This window comes from Anguilla anguilla, chromosome 3, assembly GCF_013347855.1.
Source record: "Anguilla anguilla isolate fAngAng1 chromosome 3, fAngAng1.pri, whole genome shotgun sequence".
Taxonomy (NCBI): domain Eukaryota; kingdom Metazoa; phylum Chordata; class Actinopteri; order Anguilliformes; family Anguillidae; genus Anguilla; species Anguilla anguilla.
In genome coordinates, this window is record NC_049203.1 from 22,693,901 (window position 1) to 22,719,883 (window position 25,983).

At 39.2% G+C, this 25,983-nt stretch overlaps 1 protein-coding gene across 1 annotated transcript in view; it reads right to left on the reverse strand.

The window, feature by feature from the left end:
- Positions 1–25,983, reverse strand: part of LOC118224250 (ephrin type-A receptor 6-like) — a 174,690-nt gene that overhangs the window by 122,211 nt on the left and 26,496 nt on the right. The window contains exon 3 of the mRNA XM_035411571.1: positions 934–1,597. Within this exon, the coding sequence (XP_035267462.1) occupies positions 934–1,597 (664 nt within the window). The remainder of the gene's footprint in view (positions 1–933; positions 1,598–25,983) is intronic.

Consider the following 25,983-nt stretch of genomic DNA (forward strand, 5'->3'; position numbering starts at 1 on the left):
ACTGACGGCTTACTCTGACCCGCGCTGCACTATGACAGCGATTTGCTTCCGGAAACAGGTGGGCAGTCTTGATGCTGTCCCTTTTCCCCCCAAAAATGATCGTAACTACACACATTATTCCAAGTCTATTTATAATATCAGATGGCCAGAAGAATTCAGTACAAGTGTTGAGAATTAGCATGTATGCTAAAACACTTAAGCAATGCATCTGATTTGTAATTGTGATGTCCATGTCAAATAAACTTAACTCAACTCAACTTAACACAGTGACTGAGCACAATAGTTATAGTACTTAATTTCAAGTACACATGATGCTTCATAATTACCCTTTAGAGTAACTCAATTGTGTCATACAAAAATAGAAATGCAGAGTGACCTTTCACCTTGAAACATTTTTGCATTGTAGCAATGATAGTCTTCGGTTCATTGTCATGCATTGTTCTAAATCAGGAAAGACATGACTTACAGCAACACTACTTCAATAGGAAAGCTAGTGGATACACACAGTGCTGCTGAGCTACCTGCCAGAAATTCAGAACCCTCTGCCTTTTTATTCCTCATAGGGCACAGTGCCATACAGCTCCTTTTTGAATTTAATATCATCATCATAGTATTAAGTCGAGCTGAGATGGAAACCCTTGCCCTTAGCAACGGAGAGCCACAGAGAAAGAGGGGGGAAAGAGAGATGGGGGAGAGGGAAAAAGAGAGGGAGAAGGACAGTGAGAAAGAGACACCGTCCATCCCCACAGATTTAAGTTACTTTATTGTCTTTTGTTTTACTTACACCTTTACTTTCTTGCTTTTCTTATTTGTCACCTTTGCTCCAGCGACACCGCAACGTCAATCCGACAAGGAGCCTCTGAAAGCGAAAGATCGTGCGAGGGAAAAGGGGAAGGACGGCAGAGACAGACGGGAAAGGCAGGCCGCACTCACCGAAGCAGTTTCCGTCCAGCTCCTCGTAGCCCACGCTGCAGACGCAGCGGCCCAGGGGGACGAGCCAGTCGCCGTCGGCCCCGCAGTACAGCTTGGGCGTGTCGCGCTCCTCCGCGTTCCTCACGCACGCCCCCCGCACCTCCACCAGCGAGGACGAGTCCACCCGGGGGACGGTGTCCGGGAAGGCGGCCAGGTTCCGGAAGGTGGAGGGGCACTTCTTGTAGTAGACGCGAACGGACACCAGGGCGATGCAGGCCCCGATGTCCTGGAAGGCCAGGTAGAAGCCCTTTCGGGCAATGGGCCCCACCTCCCGCACCTCCGTGTTCAGTTTGAGGATGCGGTCGCCCAGGTCCGTCTGCGTGAAGCTCTCGTCGGCCGCGATGGTGTCGATCTTGGTGTACTGGCCCGCCCTGAACCTCAGGCCGTGCGCCTCGTCCGCCTCCAGGTAGTACAGGTTGAAGGTCTCCTTGCAGGTGCCCGACACCCAGGGGATGCTGTTGCAGTCGCGCAGGGTGAACTTGAGCTCCACGTACACCTTCTGCGCCGCCTCGCGCGGGATCCAGTTGGAGCGCAGCCAGTTGTTCTGGTTGGCCTCCATCACGTGGCACACCTGGAAGGTGTGGATGGGACGGTTGTGCTCATCCATCTCCGTGATGGTGTCCCACTGTGGGCGAAGAAGAGACAGGAAGAGGTGTCACTCCTCACAAGGAAGAAAAAACACCTCTTCTTCAGTACTTCCTATTTTAGAGTTACACGAACTGAAACCTGTAACAAGATACATTAATCTATAGTTACGTGTGTGTACATAAATATGCAGTATATTATATGTATACACACACAGTGAGCTCAATAATGTTTGGGACAAATGCATATTTTTTCTTGATTTGGCTGTACTCCACAATTTTTTTAAATTTGTAATCAAACAATTCACTTGTGCTTAAAGTGTACATTCTCAGTTTTTGGGCTATGATTTTTTTCACTTTGGTTTCACCATGCAGAAATTTCAGCACTTTGCATACGTTAGATCCCCCATTAAAGGGCACCACAATGTTGGGACATAGACACTACCAAGTGCCTATACTGCAGGCATCTTCAGCTCCTGCTTATTTCAGGGGAGCTAGTTGCCTTACAGTAGGTTCTTCTCGTCAGTCGGATGCCTTGAAAAGCTCATTGGTCTGAAGCACTAAACTAAACTAATCTTAATAAACAGTAAAACAGCTTGCATGAACTCTGTTGTACCTCTCCGCGTTTGCGGGAAACAACTCAACACGGAGAATTATCCACACTGCACTCCCTTTATTATTTATTTTGGGCACTGAAGAGCAGTTGACACCAAATCCCCATTTCCATGGCAATAGCGAAGCATTGAACAGAATACAGAAAAATATGAACCAACATTACACTGTAAACTCATGTAAAGAACAATCCTAAAATAATTCCATCCTGTGTCATTGTTTTTTTTCTATTTTCCCTTTTCCCATCTGCAACATCATTACCTGCTGTACATTATTCATGAAGAAATAAACGCATATATATATATATATATATATTTACAAAGCAAATCAATTTCAGGTTCTATCCACTTCTCTCCATAAATTTAAAAATCAATCACTGTTCATTAAATGAGGATTCTGTTGTCAGGACTGTAGTCAGGTCTGTTTTAATAATTCACGACACATGCAAATGCATTGCCCTGTTGAACCATTTCCTGGCATCGCTAGAATATCCAATTCCTCTACACATGCAAAATGGATTCAGAATTCAGTGAAGATGCCATCAGCAGGCTTCTAAATCCTCTTAATTTTCTCCCTGACGTACACTGTACCATACTGTGCATTTTCACTAATGGTTATACCGAGCAAAAAAAAAAAAAAAAAAAAAAAACTTTATCAAATGTTGAGCTAGCATTGTGCCTCATGGTCTTAAACCAGAATGTTTCTGAAATTTTCTCTTTCTAATCTGCTCAGGGCAGTTTAGTTCTCTGTATCTATCAGTCTTCCCTTCTCCCTCTCCTTATCCCTCACACTCTCAATTAAATTCACCTGGCAGGAAATATAAAGGTAAAGCATAAAACGTAATAGAAATATAGAGTATTTCCAAAGCATAATATGCAGGATGTTTCAACAGCTGCAAGTACTATATACATTACAACTAATGAACAAGACATATAATAATAAATAAACACAGAACATATAATAATGATAACATTATTGTACAATAATAAGTAAAAAATAAATTTAGAAAGATTTTTAAAAAATAATAAAACCAAAAATATTATTATTTTGAAAACATATCAGTGCCTGGTCAGTCCCCCCCCCCCCCCCCCCCCCAAATATCCCTATGCCAGAACAACATCTTTTTAGATGATTATGCAAATTAAAATGTATAATGATGCATTGGTTGGGTGCACACAATTTTTGCTATCATTCTGTATAATAGTACATGTATAATAGTCTGTTGATATTATGCTGAAATGATTTCCAGTTTGTACAAATATACATACTTGCTGAAACTAATGCAGAACATTTTTTTATTTGTAATGCTTTGAAAGTGAAAAAATGTTGTTAATTTCAATTCTGCTTCACCACACCAAAGATGTTCACTCCTCTCACCCGCCGTGTGCACACTGCAGTGGCTGGCTTAAACCGTTTCTAACACTGCTAATAAATACATATGTCAGTGTGTACAGAAATACCACTCTTTTGAAATCACCTACCTTTAAATGTACCCACCATGCAGTTGAAGAGCCAGACATGTATTTTTTGATTTTTATCGTTTGGAAGTGTAACTGGTTTCCATTTAGTGCTGCCTAAATTTGGGAAATTTTCTGAAGCAATATAGGTTTTCCATGATTAGCAATGAATGAAAAAGAAAATCTTCTGAATAGCAGGGAAATAGCTGTACACCAAAACATTATCTGTGCATTTTAAAATCTGGTATTTAGGTACACCCATCCTGCAAACCATCAGAGGAATAATGCATTTTTCACTGTTTATCCACCCTAGGGCTACATCTCTTTCATTCAGATTTCCAGTTATGTTTTGCTCCAGTTGAGCGTAATGACATTGCCAACTAAACAAAATTCCCCAGTTCCAGAATTTGCAAATGCATACTCTATAAAGAAAGTTAGTTACACAAGTCATATTCTATTCAGTGATAATAGATATATCTATTATATCATTGCTTTTTTTTTTTTTTAATGTTGTACACACATCTGGTAAAGCTTGTGCTCTTCCTTTATTGGAATCTTTATTGAACATGAGGGCTCCCAGGGTCCACGAACAGTTACCACGATTTCTGAACTCAAGTTCACTGTACACTAATGGCTCTGGTTTGCTCAGCAAAAGAATCGGGAACAAAGCATTAGTCTGAGCTGAAATTTCAGCGCAGAATCTTAACATGCATAATTGAAAAGTGTTCATGAAAGAGAAAGATTGATTTCTCTGAATGGTGAAACTCATTCCAACATTTTCAGACCAAGAGACTCAATTATTTACAGGCGCCTGCTGAAGGTAAGGTAATTCTATTAAATTTGTAAAAGTTGCCGCTATTGAGAACAGTGCTGTGTCTAAATTTATCACCCAAAGTTTTGGAAAGAGGGGAGAAAATAAAATATGTTTATATTTAAACATAAAGTTTGGTAATATAAGAATTTTGATGTAATTGATGTAATTTCCCATAAGAAAACTGTGTATACACAAGGACAAATGCACACACACACACGCACACACATACACACACAAACCTTCACCAGAGTGACACAAATGTGATAGTGTAGAGACTGTTTTAGACTCTCAGCATACTACGTCATCTGTCTAGCCAGGTGGAAGCAGTGATGGCTTGAGCCTGAATGGCTGTATTCGGAACCAGTTCAATGGTCTTTATTGATGATGTAACCACTGACGGAAGCAACAGAAGGACAGCTGAAGTGTACAGAAACATATTGTCCACTAATATTCAGAGACATGTAACCAAACTCATTGAACGAAAGTTTATCATGTTGCAAGGCAATTAATATACAATATATAATCAGGAAAAAAGGTTTAACTGTTTGAGATGGCCCAGTCAGACACCAGACTTAAACACTATTCACTAGCTCAAAAGGAAAACTGAAGTCTGAAACCCCAGGAAATACACAGCTACTGAAAGAGGCAGCAGGAACAGCTTGGCAGAGCTTGGAATGTTCTTAACTGGCCAAGTCAATCACCCTCCCTATATCCAACTGAACATGCGTTTCACTTGCTGAAGACGAGACTAAAAGCAAAATGCCCAAGAAACAAACAGGAGCTGAAGATGGCTGCGGTACAGGCCTGGCATCACCAGGGACAATACCCAGCATCTGGTGATGTCTATGGGTTGCAGACTTCAGACAGTCATCAAATCCAAAGGATTCGCAGCCAAGGACTAAACATGTTACATTAATTTGTCCCATTATATTTGTTCCCCTGAAATTGGGGGACTATAATATATATATATATATATATATATATATATATATAATATATAATATAATATAACAACGGAATGAAATTAAATTAAATTCCTACTCAGGTCATCCGATATAGCTGTAAATACCCTCAAGCTATAGCTGAGAGTCCAACACAAATCCAAAAGTGGTGGAGTACAGAGCCAAAACAACAGAAATTGTGTCATTGTCCCTGTATATAAGGCTTTCTTTAAAAAAAGCCTCAACTTATTATATTTTTAATTGTGACATAAATCTGAGCTCCTGGCTCCTGGCTTCTTCCCTGCTGTATCAGGTTCAGTGGGAACACAGAGAGTCTGCTAATACATATTCCGCTTGTTTTACAGGCTCATGCTGTGAACAGAAAAGAAGCTAGAAATTCTCATATGGTCTCTCAGACAGACCTTGCCACTACGGAACAGCTTGGTGTTATGTGCACTGCATATGCACCAAAAAACTACATGAAAACATGAACCAAATGCGATCTGTCAGTAGCCATATTTGACATGGAATAGCACACAAACATGTACAAGCGCAAACACGTACACACACACGCACACACATACATGTACACACGCACAGACACGCACGTGCGCACACACACACATACACACGCACGCACACACTCACACACACGCACGCACACACGTGCACATACACACGCACACACACACTCACACAATTTGTCCATAATTTGAATCATCAGGAATAATGAAACCCCAATGAAGCTGAAGTCACTGAACTATTTACCCTTGCCTGTAAGAAAGAAAAAAAGATAGAACAATGCTGGTGGGATTGATCCCTGTCTGATCAAAGAACAAAAAATCCATAGCCATAATGAACGTCCCTTCTGTATTGATCAGAACCTATTGACGTACTCCACAGAGTCATAAACGCCACGCTCTGGCTTATTCAGGAGAACACAGGCTAACTACAGAGTGCTGCCACAGTCTGCGGGTCTGCATACAAATGTGACCCCTGCCATCCAATGGCAATCTTCTCTGGCTAGAAGTTGATACGTTTATTATTCCTTTCCTCCATATTTGCACATCTGACACTAAAAAATAATAACTAGTGTTTTAAATGTGGTTGTTTCTCCAAACCTGTAAGACATACATCAGGAACTATTTCTGTGACAAACTGTGCAGCGCAATGAACACATTGGTACAAAAAGACTGGTTGTGTTTGCATTGCACCTCCTTCATTCATCATCATTTCTTCATTAAACACCCGATGCTTCCGTTTCAACAACGGGTTACAAAATGTGGAATTAATACCAGGCAGACAGGAATGGGCTAAACTCTATCCATCATTGTTCCAAATCTGGAAGGGTCTTTACTGAAATTGTAAAATATATCAGTGCCTCATTGGTGAATTTTAGAATCAAAGATAAAATGAGGGAAGCTATTTTACCTCCACGTGACAGTAGGTGGTTACCATTAGCTACTAACATGATCTGTTCAAAATGTTAAAACAACAAAAAACAAAAACAAAACCAATGGCAATATAGGGAACTCATTCAAGATGATGAGAACATGAGACATACTGTACAGTAATAATGAGAACAGGACAGTGTACAGAAGTAAATGAGAAATTGAGTTGTAACACAGGCTTTCTAAGCAGTTTCCAGCAAATACTGTAGGAGAAACTTTCAATGACAGTCCACTGCAGAACAAACTGTGCCAGCAATATCTCACACACACACACACACACACACACACACACACACACACACCCACACACACACACACACACACACACACACACACACACACACACACAGATTTAGTAACAGTAATGCAACACATTTGCACATACTGCTCCACTTCTTCACTTGAAAAAAGTTCATTTGCAGACTTCAGAAAAGTTGTGAGAACACTTCCATGGATAAAGGTGTTGTTTATATGAAACTCACAATGGGCCCCATTCACAAAACGTGTATGATCACATTTGATCTTAAATTGTGTGTAAGAACATTTCCAAGAACATTTAGGCATTCATCAGTTTTTTCTTATCTGTACTTGTTCATGGCTGTTTCCTTATGCAAATCACATGAACAGGATTGCTCATAAAATTTACAAACAGCCAGCATTCATCATCTAACACACCTGGGATATGTACAAAAACAAAGGTCTGCACATGTGTCATTATTCTCTTATTGTTTTCATAGGGTCTTAAACATCTTTAAGCACAAAAGTAAGAATAATTTAATAAAAGTTTTGTGAAGAGTCCCAATCTCTTTAGACAGTGACCTACAAAATCCTTGAAGAACCCAACTGTGCAGCAAGTAAGGCTACCTCTTTGTAATTCAAGTAACAAAAGCAGAATACAAAAAAAGCACACTTGAGGATGCTAAATTTGGACTGTTCATTGGCGTGCACTATTTCCTTTAAAGGTCTATGGAATGCATTCAACAACTAACAAATGCAGTTAATTATCCATAAGAACATATTGCATGTACAAAAAAAATAGTCAAACACAATATTTTTCACTTTCTCCAAGTGACCACTGAAATAATCATGACGCAGATGAGCTCTAAAGTAATACCTCATTAAAAGTTTTCCTGAAAGTCACTGAGGCACTTTAATGGTTATTTAAGGATAAAGCAAAGAAGCAGATTGATTGAATGCCCTATTATGTCTCTCTAATTTGCATCCGTTTCGCCGTGACTGACACATTTACGTCCTGTGCCCATATGGCGTGCGTCTCTACCTGTGCCTTCCTCAAAAACAAGACTCCCCAGCCTTCGCGTGTGCTTACGATCAGTCGAAAGCGTCTTCGCCTCACCTTCACCGTGCGTCTTTGTGAACGCGGCCACGCGTGACTGCCCTAGCGCGTTCGATATCACCGAAAACTGCTAACGGCCCACTGTGTACCACCAAGAGTTTTCAGGCGTCGCCGTCGAAAGCTTTCGGTTTGAATATCGCTCAAACGGCCGTGATTAATGAACGAAGGCTCTTCGTCGCAGCCGGGATCTGTCCCGCGGGTTCTCTTCAGCGAGCTTTCGATAACCTATTCACACGTGGGGGGAAAAAAAATGGATTCAAGCATCAAAATTGAATATGCGTTCTGTTCTTATATTCCCCAATAAAACAACCTTAAAGCATGCACAGATTAAAATGACATCTGGTCATAAATACCAGCTGTCATTACTTTATGGGATTTTTACAAAGCCCAAAAGTAATCATTTTAACCTTGTTCATTCTTATTTACAAGTGAAAAGGTGCAGTACATACAGAATGCGCAGGTACGCACACATACATATGCACACACATGCACACAAACACACACACACACACACGTGCATACACACGTGCACTCAGAAACACATGCCTATGTATACAGACACACACACACATGCACACGCGCACACAAACATCAGCATCATAGCTGTGTCTTTACAGGAGCAGTGCCACAGCACAGCCAAGACAAATTCATGAATTCTTATATCTCTGGGGAAAAAGACAGTTCAGGTTTTTCCCCCTGAGATTTAAATAAGCGTTGCATGGCTACCACAAGCTTCTCAGTGGATTGATCTACACGCATTTACAAATTATAACCTGGCACAGTCGTTTATGAACTTCCATGGCTGCTCTGTGCTTTTGATAAGAACGCAAACAATTCATACATTTTTAACCAGTCCTAGAGGCAAGAACAGAACAGCACTGGATCAGTGGAATTCTCTCCAGGGGCTAGCGTATTGCTAACTCCCTCCTAACTCCATATGGTTCGGCACACTAGGACCATAGGCAATACTGAGATATAAGCCAAAATTTCAAGTATCTTTAATTCTCTGTTGCTGTATGCAATACCTTTATGTACTGAAAAGCAACACATGAAAAAGGGCAGTTAACATACCTATTATTCACTTCAGCACAGAAAACCAATTAGCGCTTAGCTAACATTGCATGTCACCTTTTAAATAGCAATGTTTTTTACACGTCATTTGTCAGTGATACAGACAAAAATATACAGGGAGATGGTTTAAAATGCCTTTGTGTCTTTGGAAGACCCAGTGGACAAGAGCCATTTTGTTTGTTTAGTAGAACTGTCATTGACTGGTAATATACAGTATGGCGACTCCTTACACAGGCACAATATTACAATGCAGGGCTACTAATCTCCAGTCCAAAAGCAGGACACAACAGAGCGAAGCACCTCAAACTGAAAAGATCTGATATTGTTGGTGGGGGTTGAGGGACAGAAAAAGGGGATACCCCAGCTAATGCAACCACACTGCAATGTCCACTAGCACGTTAGTTGGGGGTGGGGCTGTTGTTTAATTATACTGCCGTGTGACAAAACTAAATTCAGGGAGAGGCCCCGATGCCCTGGACTCCTATTAGAAAAATTACCTCCGCATTAATCATGATGACAATGGGAGAGCATTTGCCAGGGGGGAGAAAATTAACAAATAATTTGCAATGTTTAACTCAGCTAAAAAAAAAAATCAGATGGAGGTTCATAACAAACCTACCCCAAACGGGTGAGCTACAATGTGAGAGTGATTCTGCTTCCCCTGACTCTATGCAATATTGATTAAACAGATCGTAATAAAACATTTCCATTGATGCTTATATGATTTACAAGGTGATTACACAAGGAGGGATCTACCCTGCAGCAGGCTAATAACCCGATGGGAGAGAGAACTCTCCCACATGAACCTGAGTTCCAACTGTGGTGAACAGAAGCGGTGGTATTTTGAACATTGGGTTGTAGAGGTGCTGTTACTATGGCTGCGGACAGGGCCACTGCACACGATGTGACACCGACTCTTAATTAAGCAGTGCTTCTGGGTACACCCCTGACACCATCATTGCATTCCCAGCATGCCACCAAATGTGAGAAAACATACAGTACCTCAAAGATTTTCTTAAAAAACATTACAGAGTAACATGCAAGGCTGACTGTAGCCAAACACTTTGTATCTTTAATACAGCCCGGGTGTTCCCTGACTCGAAAAGCAGCAAAGTGCCTTGAGTATTCATTTGTCCATGTCTCCATGTTCCCTTTAAACTGACACTCCATGTCAAATGAAGGAAATATTAATGCTGGCTCACTCATGTGTTACATCACCGTCTTCTGTTGGGTGCCTATTAGGCTGATGATGGCTCCTTGGACATTACTGTTTCATTTGTGTCGTCAGCAGAGGGATTCTCCTGTGAAGCCATCTCTGTGTCATAGACCTGGGTTCACACTATGCTTTCTGGTCTGTCTCTGCTTTCTCTGCTTTCCCAACTGGGCCCATAATTAATGAGATGCGATTGAGCTATGACCTGAACATTAGACTGGATTTGACTTTAGTTATGCACTGTGTTGAAGAAAAAAAAAACATGGCTAGACATGTAAATTGGGCAACAGTATTATAAAAACAAAAATTAAAAAATTAAATAAATAAAAAAGAAAGGCATTTCATCACCATTCATTAACAATTGACAGTTGATATACTCAAGTGTGAGAATACAGATTAGCATTATGCTTAATTGGTTAAAACAAGTAAGTAGTTTAAATGGTTTAAGCAACTGGGGCAATTAATTGAACAACCAATTAAGCTTAATGGAGACAGCTGTCTGAATTGAGTTTAGGATATCATATTAGCAAAAATGCATTGAATGTTGAGTAAACATGTTAACTTGCATAGGTTTTATTAGCACGCCACTTAAAGCACGTTCCTATCAAGCAGGTCTTAATGGCTTATTAACAGTCAGGAAATGGCAACTCCACTGACACTGCTGAGCTAACAACCCAATCAAACCAAATTAATTAAAAAGCAGCTGGAACAAAAAAAAAAAAAGAAAAAAAGTGGGTACCCAAGATCAAGGCTGAAAAATCCTGCTTTGCTGATTGACTAGACCAAAGGGCTTGTGGAGCCGATTGGCTGGAGCACAGCGCTTCAGAACAGCGGGGAGAATCGGGTGCCAGACGAGGCCAAAAGCAAAGGACGAGAATGATTAAAAAATGGATTAGATCACTCTGTACTGAAGGAAGCCGGGCTGTGCAAACAATGAACAATCATATCCGTAATACATCTGTAAGATACACCCTTGATTCAGACAACCCACGCGGAAGCTCGACAAGTCATGCCATTGAGTATCGATTGTATTGTCTAAAAAAACAAAGCAAGTAATAACACTGAAACCTCACCCACAGAGCGCATTCTCTCTGTACGACTGGAGTTCGCCCGTAAGAAATCGATGGACTCAAAATAAATGTTATTCATTCAATATCGGTCTAACCTTGCACAAAGAGACAATTTCAGAACCATATGTACTTGTCTGCACGTATCTTTCTTTCTGTGGATATAAAGCAATTTCAGCAGTTTTGATAAAATCATATATTGGTATTAAATCAAGTTCACAACCATGTTTTATAAGAAATTTTAATCAGTGATATATACCTGACACATGCAGTGTTTAGAAAACCTCCGTACGCACTAGACTGCATGTTACTTGCTAAAATTGTCTCAGCATTTCTGTAATATATTTCTCATCATCCAGCCAGTTTATCTCAAAGTAGCTGGCTACATGCATTTGAGAGGAAGCACATGCAATAATAATAACAATAATAATAATAATAATAATAATAGTTTCTAAAAATAAATGATATACTTGACTTTGGGCTGTCAGCTTACTGAAGTCCACTGAAGTCACTTGTTATTTCTTTCTTTATGCCAGTTGTCCACTGAAACAGTAGGCCAATGGCAGATGACAGCACATGTGCCCAGTAGAGGGCTGTTTGTTTGACTGCAGACAGCAGGACACAGAGTCAATACGCTCCCCTTGGGGACCTTGCTTAGTATGCTGATGGCATGTCTCTCCTTCTCAAGGCCATGTCAGATCTGTGGCAGGTCCAGAAGAGAGGCCAGAGAGAGAGACTGACCCTGCCATCCACATCCACGGCCAGTCAGCTGCACCCAGGGCCAGAGGCGCCTGCCCAAATTCTGTGGGATAGATGCTTTTAGGGCCACACTGAATTCGTAATACCTTTTGCACTTTGACTTTAAAGAGTGATTTTAAAAGTTACCCAATTCGTAACCAGGCCAATGCAAATAATGACTTGTTATACCATTTTGACACTTGTTTTGACACCTGTAAAGTTCCTTCAACTGACTGAAACTTTATAAGAAACGTACATTTTCAGCAATGTCTTTGTAACAATGAAAATTCACAGGGATCTGCAGGCGTGGAATGCTAATGTTACAAATACGTTCTTTTGACTACTTTTTCCATTATTCAGGTGGTAAATCAAGTGGAAGAAGTTTGACATCTTAAACACAAAGCACCGCACCCAGCTATGCATTGCCAAAAATATACACGTTGCATTGTCAGTTGCATTAGCAGAATTATTTTCATTTTCAGTTTTTTTTTTCATTTCACTCAGTAGAATGAAAGGTGCACTGAATCCAGAATTTTGTTTGGGATTCAGCCAAATACGGCCATTCAATTTTGTTCTTTTGCTCTTGTACCGAATTTCATTAAATTACAATTACAATTAGAATTAAATTTAAAATTTAAGTAGCATATATATATATATATATATATATATGCTACTTAAATAATACAAAGTATACAGATGTAGAATACATATTGTGGAATTCTCAGACTACTGAATACAAATACCATACAACATGTTGTGTTTGCTGTTATGATTTATGAGCAGAACTGACACCAGTGATGCTTCCCTTCCCAATTGCCACCGTTCAAGTGCGTTTGTCACTGAAAGCCCTGCAAATTAAACATGGAAATAGCAGCCTAGAAAAAAGTCCTGTGGCAACATTTCAAATTAAAAGCAGGCAACTCAAGTCAAACCATTTGCACAGTTTATCACGTGATGCCAACGACGCAAGGCAATACACTACATCACCCTTGCCAAAACAAATGTGCTTAAAACATCTTCAGAAGTATACCTACATTAGTCAAAATGCTGACAGCTGGACAAGCCATAACCATACACAGACAACGGAGCTGAACTACACTGCAAGAAAACCACAGCGGACTTCAGACAACTTACAGGCTTCTTCTGTTTCTGTAGATTTTCTAAAGTAGATTTTTCTAAAGCTGAATGTCCTCTAGGATAGCCAATCCTGATGTTTGTGCAATATTCTTATGAAAATAAAAAAATGGTATTCTGTTCAACAACAACAAAAACAACAATAATAATAATAATAATAATAATAATAATAATAATAATATTGCGCATGGTGCTGCAGAGGTTGTTACCACTATACTATGCAAATTGGCAGGAAATACCAATATGTTATTTAATTAAATAATAAAATGAAATAAAATTCCAATGTAAAGATTCACTCTTCTTGGCCGTCTGAGGTTCAGTGTTCCTGCAGTAGGGCCGTTTAGCATGTCACATCTCCAGAGCAGTTGGCACGTCTGTTCTCTGATGCATTATGCTTCAAATCTGGAGATTTAAATCCAGTGAAAATCTAAAGGGCTGGCACACAATTTCCCATAATGCCCTTCCCTCACCACCCTCCATAATCGATACAGGCAATTTGACACCCCTGAATGAATGAAATCCAAAGACCCCGGCCTCATCTCATCACTGGATTCATCACCTCCAATACAAAGCACTAGAGGTTTCCCAGAAACCCCATACATCACTTGCGCCTCAGCAGAACAGCAGATAATGAATATCTATCGCCAGTGAGGTGCAAGCCCTTTATGCTAACCCTACACAACCAGATATCACTGCATCATGATGACAAAATAATGGAAGATCGTCCGCTCTTTCCACAAAATTTTATGGTTATTGCTACAGTAAAAAACTGAACAGTTGGGTCTGGAATGGGATTACTCTGTCCTTTCTTGGAAAGTAAATTTTACTGAATGGCCAAAAAAAAATAAGAAGCTTCATTCACTAAATAAAAATTTATTAAAACAGAAAGTGCAGCACCTTCAGGAACACAAGGACATCTGTAATTACACACCATTGAATTAGCCTACCATTCAATTTGCAGTTCATTTACATTTAACATTTACTATGTGAGTAGTGATGCAAGCTAGAAATATTGAAAAGAGTAAGCAAAAAAAGCTTGGTTGTTGATGAAATTGTTGATTGTCTTGATGTTCTATTTGTTGGACATTTGGCGGCCCAAACTTTCATCAAAGATAATCTACTGTAAATGAACTGTATGCTTGCAGGAGTTCTAATTTGAGAAACATAAGGCTGTCTTAAAGTGAATATCCCAAGTTCTGAATATTATGAGTTCTGATGGGTATATATATAAGCCCAAAACTTTATGTGCATATTTTAAGTAAATAGCCATGAAGGCATCAATCACTTTTTGTATCTGTGAGCAGAGTTGTACTTTGGCAGTGTTTTATTGACTCATAAACCTTCTGGAGCAGCGCTGCACTGAAACCATTACAGGTGCTGAGAAGACAGCAGAAATCTGCTGCAGTGTCTATGGTGTCTGAAGGACTGAAACATATCACTCCCATTAAGAAGTAAGTTTAAAATAAAATGATGGTAAGATCAACAGCATCAATGGGATTTATTAACATGGCACAAACTTAAGCAACCACTATACGACATAAAAATAAATCCTTTTTAAGAAGCAGCTATTAGATTGTTTGAGGTCACATTTCAGTCAAGAAGAATCCACTAATCTGTGCTGCAATCAATAAAATTTGAATCAACATACAACACTATACTGTATGTTAGTAAGCCATCATCTGCTAGAAAGATGTAAGCTTTCAATTAATGGGATTATTTATTTATTTTAGTTATTTATTTCCATATTCTAAATTCACATGAAACAGAGTGAGAGTTTAATAACTGACAATATTCTACACCTAAGCCCCTGCCACTTGCTGGTTTACCATTTTCAGATCATGAAATACAGCTCAGCTTTGGATACAAACAAACACAGCCCAGGCTTATGCCAGGAACAAATTGGAGAACTCAATGTACTCATGAGACTGATTAATATTGAACTGTCTGATTTAAATGAGGCTTAAGGTCATGAGAGTTTTGTTCACAATGTCAGGAAAAGCAGACAATGAAAAATCAAGGATAAAGAATTTTCCTGATAGGAAAACAAGAACGTTAATTTACTGACTAACAGACCAAAAAACAAAAAAAAACAAAAACAAGCCAAGTTTACGGGCCAGAACGTACACAGCTTGGAGCAACAACAAAACAAATGTGATGGAAAAAATATGCATCAATAAAAAGAAACTCCAAGCTAATAAAAAAATCAGCAGGCATAAAAATGGCGAAAGAAGGAAAAACAAGCAAAGCATCGTGCCCACAAGAGGGCTACTGGCGTAGAACACGAATACGTCAACTATTCATCAGATTTGGTGGTCTGTGAAGGGCCGTATGCAAACTGTAGTAATGCTTTGCCACCATCTTACTGGTAGCCCAGGGCTTATTCTAATACAGTAGGTGGCTATTTTTGAATGACCTGTTTATCAAGTGAATCAAAATGTAAAAAAAAAACACCTGTCCTGTCCCGTTTCTTGGGCAATGTCGATTTTGTTGGTAAAGCTATTGAAATGCCTACATTGCACTGAAATGCAATACTGCAAAATGTGTGCGTCCCATGACCCAGGAGAAGAAAATAAGGAAGTTAAGGTGTTCAAGTGAGTGCTGAAATTAAAAAAGGAATAAAGAACTGAAATAAACAAGGCCTCACCAAATTTGTTCTTCAGTTTAATCACATTTTGTTTGTTAAGCTTGATTGTGCTCAAGGGAACATACAGTATCTAAAGATGTAATAAGCAGTAAATATTTGTCTCTTTTAAGGGTGTACCACATGTGGGAAGGCCCTTTTATGTTTCAGCATGACAATTCCCACACTGTGAGGTCCATATAGAAATGGTTTTGTTGAGATTGGTGTGGAAGGACTTGACTTACCTGCACAGTGCCCTGACATCAACCCCGTCCAAACCTTTGGGTTTAATTGGAAAGCCAGCTGTGAGCCAGGCTTAATCGCCCAATCAGTGCCCGACCTCACCAATGCTCTTCTGGCTGAATGGAAGCAAATCCCTATAGCAATGCTCCAACATCTAGTATAAAGCCTTCCCAGAAGAGGTGGACCAACTCCATATAAACGTCAATAATTTTGGATGAGATGTTGGATGTCAGGTGTCCACATATTATTGGCCATGTAGTGTATCATGGTACAGTTTTTTAGAAGAGCACCATTTTATGATTTCCTTAGCACAATAACAAGCTGATTTGCTTTTGTGATTAGTTGAGTACTATTTCTTGGGTGGCTAGAGCCTGTTTTACAGCAGCAGACTTGATTAAGTTTCAGAGCATTTTGTCCGACTTTGCTTCACACAGTCTACTACACGATGTGCGATCTTGTAAGTTACACTTGCATATGCAACTTGCCTTGGCTTACAAATAAAGGTTTTGCAAGAGTTAGGCTATTGATGATTTATAAGCTATCATATCATTATTCTGACATCAATGTGACATTTTTGCAAACTACTTTCACGACTGGAAGCCTACCTCTTGAATAGCCAAGAATAAACATCAGCGTGTTAATGTAAGGCACATTTTTCCAAAAGAGAGTAGCCTAGACTGTGTTCACCCTGTTAGTCTTCATTAAGGCAACTGCGTTAAAAGGGCATGTGTTTATTAATCACATAGACAGCTCAAACACTAGATTCAAGTGTTTTTTAAAAGAACAGTCATCACAGCATTAAATGAAAAAACAGTGTTTCATTTTAGGCCAAGAAAATAACAAAATGGTGGATTGTGTTTTATCATCAGTTTTTTCTCATAACAGTCATACTTGGTGAAACTCAATTCTTCAATTTTTATTTAAGCGTGGTGTAATGTCTACATGGTGAAACCAAAATGTATGGCCCTAAATAAAGCTGAGAATGTGCACAGCCACCACATGTGAATTGTTTGATTACAAATCTAAAATTGTGGAGGACAGAGCCAAATCAATAAAAATAGTTTTCTTCATTTATTTATTTCTGAGCGAGTATGTATAGTATCTGAAGTAAACAGTCCCACCCTTAATACAGATAAGCATAGGCTTTTCTCCCCGAAGAACACTCTCCAGCTTTGAGTGTTTGAAAATTTATTTGATATAAAATCTGTGAAGTCACAAGCAGCATAAAGTAACGTCTTATTTCAACTTTTTGTTCAGGGCCACAGTTGAAAGTAAGGATGTTTTTTACCCTTAAAAAACAACAAACTATACATGGGCATGTTACCCTGTGAAGAAGGAAAAACAGCATAATGCTAAATGCAATCCTTGATGTTTCTTTGAAATGTTATTATCTACTTGCATTTAATAACAGATTACACATGTCAGAACCATAATACCATAAACCAGCCAAATCACATTGTCAAATTTGTCATGCCAATATATTACAAGCTGTTTCTGACGTCCATGTAGTTGCATATTCCAGACAGCAGTCTAGTCTTGCAAGAAACTGATTATTCACTGACATGACATTTAGTTTATCCAAATATAAATGTCATATCTAATAATTGCAGTTTTACCTTGAAGTTTAGTACCTTCTCTTATAACATACTAAACCAGTGGTTCCCAAACTTTTTTGGCCATTGGAAATTGGAAATATTTTCAAAACTGTAGGTGTTAAGTAAGCTATTTTTAAGAGGCAACCATGTTGTAAATGCAAGATCCTATGTGATCTCACTTCACAGCAGTTGCCATATATTTGTCATGAAATGAAAGCACCTTCAATTTTTATCCACTTTGCAATATTTTTTTTTTGAAAAGTTACGCAAGATGTCTTTATTGCAGTCTATCCGGTAGGTTAACAGCAGTGCTGTATACCATCTTGAATCCAGTTTTGCTTCCTTTCTGTGAGAAACAAACATTTCTCCTCTTGCTGCTCCTCTTGCTGCATTGCAACAACAAAAATGAAGCACCATTTTTTTGTTCTTGCAATTTCCAGATCTAGACCTTGAAAAGCATACGGGTCTCTTTACAGAGAGCCAGACAGTTGTGTGGGAAATGCGAAAAGGACGTCTGGAGCTTTACATATCTATTTTTACCGGGGTGTCAAGCAGTGTGGAACGCCAATGCGTGCTGCAACCAGCTCTGGCTGATCCACACGCTGTGTGACAGGAGTGCAGAACAGGGGAGGGGGCTATGTCTGTCTGTCTGCATACACACAAAGCAATGCCAAGTCATCAGCTCAGAAGTGCACATCATATTCCCCATAATGCACAGCATTAAACACATCAAATCATTTGGCCTGTAGTATTTCCCTAGAAACACGGATTTATAAATGATAAGTACGAGTAAGAAATTCCGCAATGCTTCTGCCATTTTGGGTGCGTGCATCGACAGCTGCAAACTGAGGACACGCCCTTAGCATTTTGCATCCTTCAATTTGAACATGTTAAAAATGAATGAATAATAACATGTGGTCTATTCAGCATCTAAGAAATGCACTGCTCTGCATCATACATCATGACTGAATGACTCATGTGCTTTACTTTTTACACCTCTCTGTACATTTACAACCACTAGACAATTCCAACAAAAACAAAAAGCCAAAAACAAAAAGCCATACTAAATCAAACATTGACCCACTCAGTGATGGAATATTAATTTCACGAGCGTAATAAACTGAACAATGTATCCCTCAGTGCTGCAGACGCGCAATAAAAAAAATCACTCAACTACCATGTGCCCTCATACAAAACGTTCCCATGTGAACCTCTCCTGGCAGGTAGTAGCCAAGTGCAACATAAAATATTATCGTTATCATTTGGTATTATTTGATATAAGAAATTCTGACATTCTTTAAAAATTAAGGCAGTTTGATCTGCATGTCTGTCAAAATACATCATTGTAAATTTAGGCTGAAATAGCATATGGCACAAATAAATTGATGGCACGTGGACCACAGTTATATCTTTTTTATAGAAAGACTCCAGGCCGAACCAGTTCACTCCAGTTAATCGGTCCAATTAACACACTGTAACAAACATAACAAATACTGACAAACAAGTGTTGGTGCTAACACATGGCAACAGCAACAGTACAAAAAAAGACTGTGGTATTTAGAATCATCTGTCTGGGATCTGGGCCTTGCAGAGTATCTCCCTATCTCAACTCGGAAGCGCAATAGCTTTGACTGGCATGGCTACTCTAAGTGCCAAGATAGATGTATAGTCCTTCAGCGGAGAGACAGATATTGTGTTTCTCCTGTTTTGCGGGTTACTCCTTTATTTCCTTTGGGCGAAGTGGAGCTCGTCTCAGTTTGGGACTGCCTGCCATCCCGGCGCCTCTGTCCCGGGGGATCCGCTCTTCCCGAAGAACAGCTGCCGACATCCCTGAATGAAATCAATTTGGCCCCAGTCTGTATTCGTTAACGGGGGATTACTGGAAATGAATGGTGAAGGAGCCAACCGATCGGAGGCAGACAGGAGAGCGCCATGGTACCTGCTCGCAACGCAAGACACAAAGCCTCTCTCCCCGCACACCCCCCCCACCCCCCCTTTCAAAAATCATCCATTACTGCGAAGCTCGCAAGATCTCATCCGTGCTTTTCTTTAACTTGGGCAAACAGAACAAACGATTCAACCGCGAGGAACATCTCTGACTCTGTGATCCCCATCTATCTCCAACACAAAGGAAAATCTATACCGATGTCACAGGCAAAAAAAAGAGAAAAATGAAGATACAGGCAATGTCTGTGACCATAGAGAGTCTAATGCATTACATATTTCTCTTTGTCGGAGGGGTTTAGCAGACACATTTGTTTTGAGGTATTTGTTGGAAAGCCAATCAATCTCGGTGTGCCATCATTATCTGTGTGTGGGAATCGAGGGAAATGCATTTCAAATGTGGAGAGGAGCAAAACTCAACTTGATTAATTCAGGGTTGGAAGTAGCCATTTGCGATAATGTCTGTTTTCCCTATGAATATATGCACAGCCAGCCTGGATAAGCCCCATAAGTATGTTTGCTGCAAGGCTGAGGTGTGTTTTGCATATTAGCACATGCATAGTCACAATACTGTGTGTTTTCTCACAAATGCAGCTAGGCTGAGTAACTTTTCCCTATTAGGATATGCATAGTTACCCTAAGGTGTGTTTTCTCATGTATTCAGCAAGCCTGAGGTGCATTTCACTAACTAATAAATACACAGCTAGATGTGTTTATCCTAAGGTGCGTTCTATATATACACACGTGGGCAGCTGGCCCTGCTTTCGCTATCCCATTTTGCACTCTGTCAAGAGAGTCCCAATAATAGAACATCTCATTTTGAGGCTTCCAAACAGCAATAATTTCTGTGTAAATGTGTGGCGACAGCATTTTAGAGTTTGTCTGTGATAATTGACAATTCTGTTTAAATGCGCAATAAGATTCATGTGTGATCTTCTTGTCATAGAATGCTGGAATAGCATTGTGGCTAGTGGTGTAATATAATGGTTAGGGAAATAGGCTGAGAGGTGGCAGGCTTGATTCCCAGAGGGGGACACTGCCTTTGTACCACTACCTTGGGAAATGTACTTGAATCTGAATTGCTACTGTAAATATCCAGGCATATAAGTTTTGTAATACAATAAGGTGTACAGGCTGCTGAAAGCCTAATGCAATTGTAAAAAAGGTAGCTGGGAACTGGTTGTGGATGCGACTTTTTCATTTTGGCTGCAGTCTCCAGTAAGACACATTACTGGGGTCAGTTTAAAAGTTGATCACAAAGTTTTGACAGAATTGCATACATTTTTGTATCCAGCTAAATGTTACAATTTGAACATTTTTTTTTTGGAGTGCATAAATCATAGACTAGTCATTGATCAACTGCTGTGGAAGTTGCAAGGATGCACAAAAGTCTTTAAAAGGTCAACTTTTCAAAGTGAAAATAAAATACTGGAGAGGTGTACAAAACATACCGGTTTTGAAATAAATTGAGTTCTGCTACTCTGTACAATCCATTTCAGTAGTGTCAAAGGGCAAAATAGCCTTGCATCATGTGGAGTAAAATTTACTGATAGCTGTGGATTTTATCTTATATTTCAAAATCAGACAGATCATTTCATATTGCTACAATTAAATATATGAATAATGTAATAACAGAAAACTTATAAACTTATAAAGCACATTTCACAAAAGACATGCAGAGTAACCACATAAACCACATAAAACAGTGCTGCCTCTCATTCTGAGGAACAAATAAATGTCAATGCCAGTAAAGCGGGTCATCATGAGGCAAAAAAATCAATCCGAGACATAGCCATAACATTGGATGTGTTAAAATCAACTGTTTGACACATTTTTGGGAAGGAAGAATACACCCGTGAGCCCAGCAACAACATATAACCAGGTAGATCACAGAAGACCACTGTAGGGGATGACCGAAGAATACTTTCAATTGCTAAGAAAAACCCCCTTTCAACTGTTGAACCGATCAAGAACACTCCAGGATGTAGGCATAGATGTGTCAAAGACTACCATAAAGATGCAGGCAGGTTAAAGTTTGCTCAAAAAGTATATTAAAAACTGTAGAGTGCTGGAACAATGTCTTATGGACAGGGGAGATGAGTATTAAATTGTACCAAAATAATGAAACAATAAATGTGTGCAGAATGAAAGGACCTGCTTATGATCCAAAGCACTTCCCCATTACCTGTGAAATATGGTGGAGGTAGTGTTATGGCTTGTATGGCTATGACTGGCTCACTTGTCTTCATGATGATGATGTGCCTGCTCATGGCAGCAGGACGAATTCTGAAGTGTACAGAAACATCGTATGTGCTCAGATCCAACCAAATTCTGCAAAATTAATTAATAGATAGTACTTCACCTTGCAGCAGGACAACGACTCCAAACACTGCTAAAACACCAAAAGAGTTTTTCAGAGTCAAAAGTGGAATGCTCTGGCTTGACTGTCTGCTCTTGAAGTCAATCACCCATCCTGAATCAAACAGAACATGCTGAAGACCAGACTGAAGGCAAAAACCCCAGAAACAAACAGGAACTGAAGATGGCTGCAGTATAGGCCTGGCAGATCATCATCAGAGAACACATCCAGCATCTGGTAATGTCTATGGGATCCAAAACTTCCAAACTAACCAAATTTACACATGACATGACATTAGATAAGTTAACATACAATAATACCACATACACATGCACACACATTCACAATGTTGTATTCTGTTTATATGTTTATTCTATGTTATTGTTTTGGTAATACGTATTTATATATGTCATTCCAGTAAAGCTCATTTGAATTAAAATTTTAAATATGAGAGAGAGCTCTGGTGATCTGATATAGCTCAAAAAGCCTGATTAATACATTATGGAGATATCTTCTAAGTACACATGAAATTGTCCAAATAAGCTTAGCTGTGTTCCCGGCCTACCTCGTTAATGCAAATACACAAGGATAAAAGATGATGCCTTTTGCTATGATGTATTTAGTTTAGGAGATGCACTTATCCTGCGGGATTTTCAAAGAGCAAAAGCAGAGATGAACAGAGCACAAATGCCATTGAGATACAAACTACAATTTGCGAAGTGCAAGTTCAGCATATCATAATTACATTACAATTCACACATACAGCAACCACCACTGCACAAATGACTACCTCTGAAACTCCCCGCAGACATACACAGCCTTACAAAACACAAAGGAATAAAACAACAAAAAGCAGAAATTGATTAAATTCTATGGTAATACAGAATTAAATGGGAATATACCAAACAGAAGCCAGCAAATGGCTTGATGTACTGAAATTAATAAAACAAAGTTAATAACTACCAGGTATACCCAAAGCCTAACATTTTCTGCAGAGATGAGAATTAAAAATGTGTTAGTGAAGGCAGGGGTGTGGGAAGAGGGATTGTGGAGAGGTGGGGGGAGTGAAAGTTTAAAGGCATGGTATACTGATGCTCACATTTGAAATAATAATAGTAATAATAATAACTCCTTTCATGGTAGCCAGGGAAACAAATATTTTAAAATGTAAGAGTACAACATAAATACAAGACACTATATAACACTGTAAATATATATATAACTATACAAATCAACGTGAATAGGGGCAGAGATGCACAGGAAATAAAAGATGGACATTTTAAAATTCACAGGGTAACTGGACCAAGTCTTCAGACCTGACATTGCCATAGGAAAGCCAAGCAGAGAAATCAACAGAGGGATGGGTATAGAATCAAACGATAAGGAAAAGCAGTGTAAGGAACTCTGGGTGATTTAATCTGCCTCAGCTGGATGTTGACTTGAACCAGGATAGACTTGTTAGAGATGCGAAATGATCAAAGGGGGGTGGGTTGTTGATAACCTACCAGAACCAAATGGCAGGCAGACACATACACAGACACACATGTGACAGTGATCACATGGTTAATCGGCCTCAGTATACGTGAATGTTGATTTGGGATAGACTTGCCAGGGATGTGGAAGTACAAAATAGGGCAGACATGCATACAAAGATAATAATGACCATTCGGTTACCTGCCACCTCATTGGAACATTGTGTTCTTGGTAAGGGGTATACAGCTGGTGCCTAAGCAATACTGCATGGTAACTGACCTGCCTTACTTTTACCCAAAATGTTATATACCGTAAAAAGAAGTCTATTTTGCTCTGTTAATAAAATATTATTCACCTAAACTTTGGAACTGCAAGTTTTACTTAGAAAGGAACAAATTTCACAGCAGTCAAGCTGCCGAATTATGGGGGATTTTGAGGGGCCAGGCAGGAACAGCAGTAGGTATGTAAACAGGTAGCATTTTGTCAAGCAGCAGGAATCACTGCATGTGATCTTACAGTAAGTGTCTGGTAGCCTACATTAAAACTATTTGAGAGAACGTTAAGTCCTTAGACACCAGTAAAACTCCTGGAGACTGCTAAACATTTTGAAAACAATCAATACTCATGATCTCTCAGAACAAACTTATTTCATATGTTTGTGTATTTAACAATGCTTAAGAAATTAAAATCTTTCAAATATGTACTTGACCTAGGTCTCCATGAATGTGTACTGAGATGTGTAGTATAATGAGCAATGCATGTAATGTAGCTGCACTTCAGATTAGGTTTGATCAGAGAATTATATGTGTAGCATGTCATGAGCGACATTCAGCCCACAATAGATGGGTCCTTTGCTCATTGAAAAAGTACTAGTCAGATGTATCAGTTACTATTAATTTGTCCAGGTCTGCATGTGCAGTGTCTCAACATCTACTGTATGTGTTAAGAAAAATCAAGTACCTACCTATCTGTTATATACATGGCCACTACAATTATTCATACCTTATTTTATAAATAGAATGAGGAGCACATTTTCCTTATGAACCACTTTTTAATAGTCCAGCCCCCATAAGCAGTAGTTGAAAAACTCTGGGTTACACAGCACTGGAAGTTGCTCAGTAGACAAACTTTGTCCCATTCCCCACATTGATTACACAGAAAATATGCTCTTGCTGGGAATTTTAATCCTTACTCAGTGCACTAATTTTGGTTGAGCGTGCTGTGAAAAAATCCTGGTACTGCAATGTAAGGTCGTTATCTGCTTGTAATGAGGACAGTTAATTAAAAAATCTCTGTGCAAAACTGGCAATGGTCTGTAGTTTCAAAATATGAGGTCCCACTGCCCCAAGTAGTGGTAGGATGCTTCTTTCTAACAAGCTCTCCTGAATCCAGTTAATAAATGCTTGCTGTGCCCCCTCCAACCCAAGCAAAGGAACTGTCACCCCAGAACTTTTTCTGACATTCATTTTTACACCAGAGTAAAGAGGGCTAACCCCCGAACGATACACTAAATTACATCCTAACACAAGCACAGTCTGTCGCTCCACTTCAAGACAATGTACAAAGATCATATTTGACGCGTCCTCATTTGAGTTCAATGTGTTCAGATTTCAAGAGGACAGACAGTGGTGTATGAAATTCCTTCATTTTGCGTAATTAAATAAATAAATAGTTGCTTCTCCTCACTCTTGGGAAACAACTCATGCATATTTCAATATAGAAGCTACCATTTCTGAGAAAGGCTTATTGAGTGTGCATACAGATGCCAAATCAAGTTTTGTTTCCTTATGCAAAGGCCCGGCAGATTATTTATTGCATTTCAGGAGATGAAAATGGAGAAGTATACATTCCATCGTAAGTTCTACTTTGGTCATACAGCTGTTACCTTTCAAGCTGACAACTTCCCTTTAACCCTTTATCATTGACCCTAATACGTATGACAATTAAGTTATTCAAAAGCTTCCCTGTACACAACATCAAAAATACAAATAGACACTGAAATTCAAAGGAAATTCAAATAAAGATAAATTAAGCCAATGGTCTGAAACAGTGCCATGAATTAAAATTTTCTGTAATTCTTTGTTTTTTTTGTATTGACAGTTCAGCCTGGTCTCACAACCCATTGGTTTTGGTTACTATTCAACAAGTTTGCAGCGCCCTGAAATTCATACTTATTCTACGAAAGAGGGCCTCCCTTGTGTCACCAGTTTCTCTGATTTAATATGAACCATAACAAAAATCGACATTTTTTTTGCACTGGGGAAACAAACGATAAAGTAAACTACATTGACAATTAACATGGTTTTATAGAAACCGTTCTTATTTCTGAATTGCAATTTAA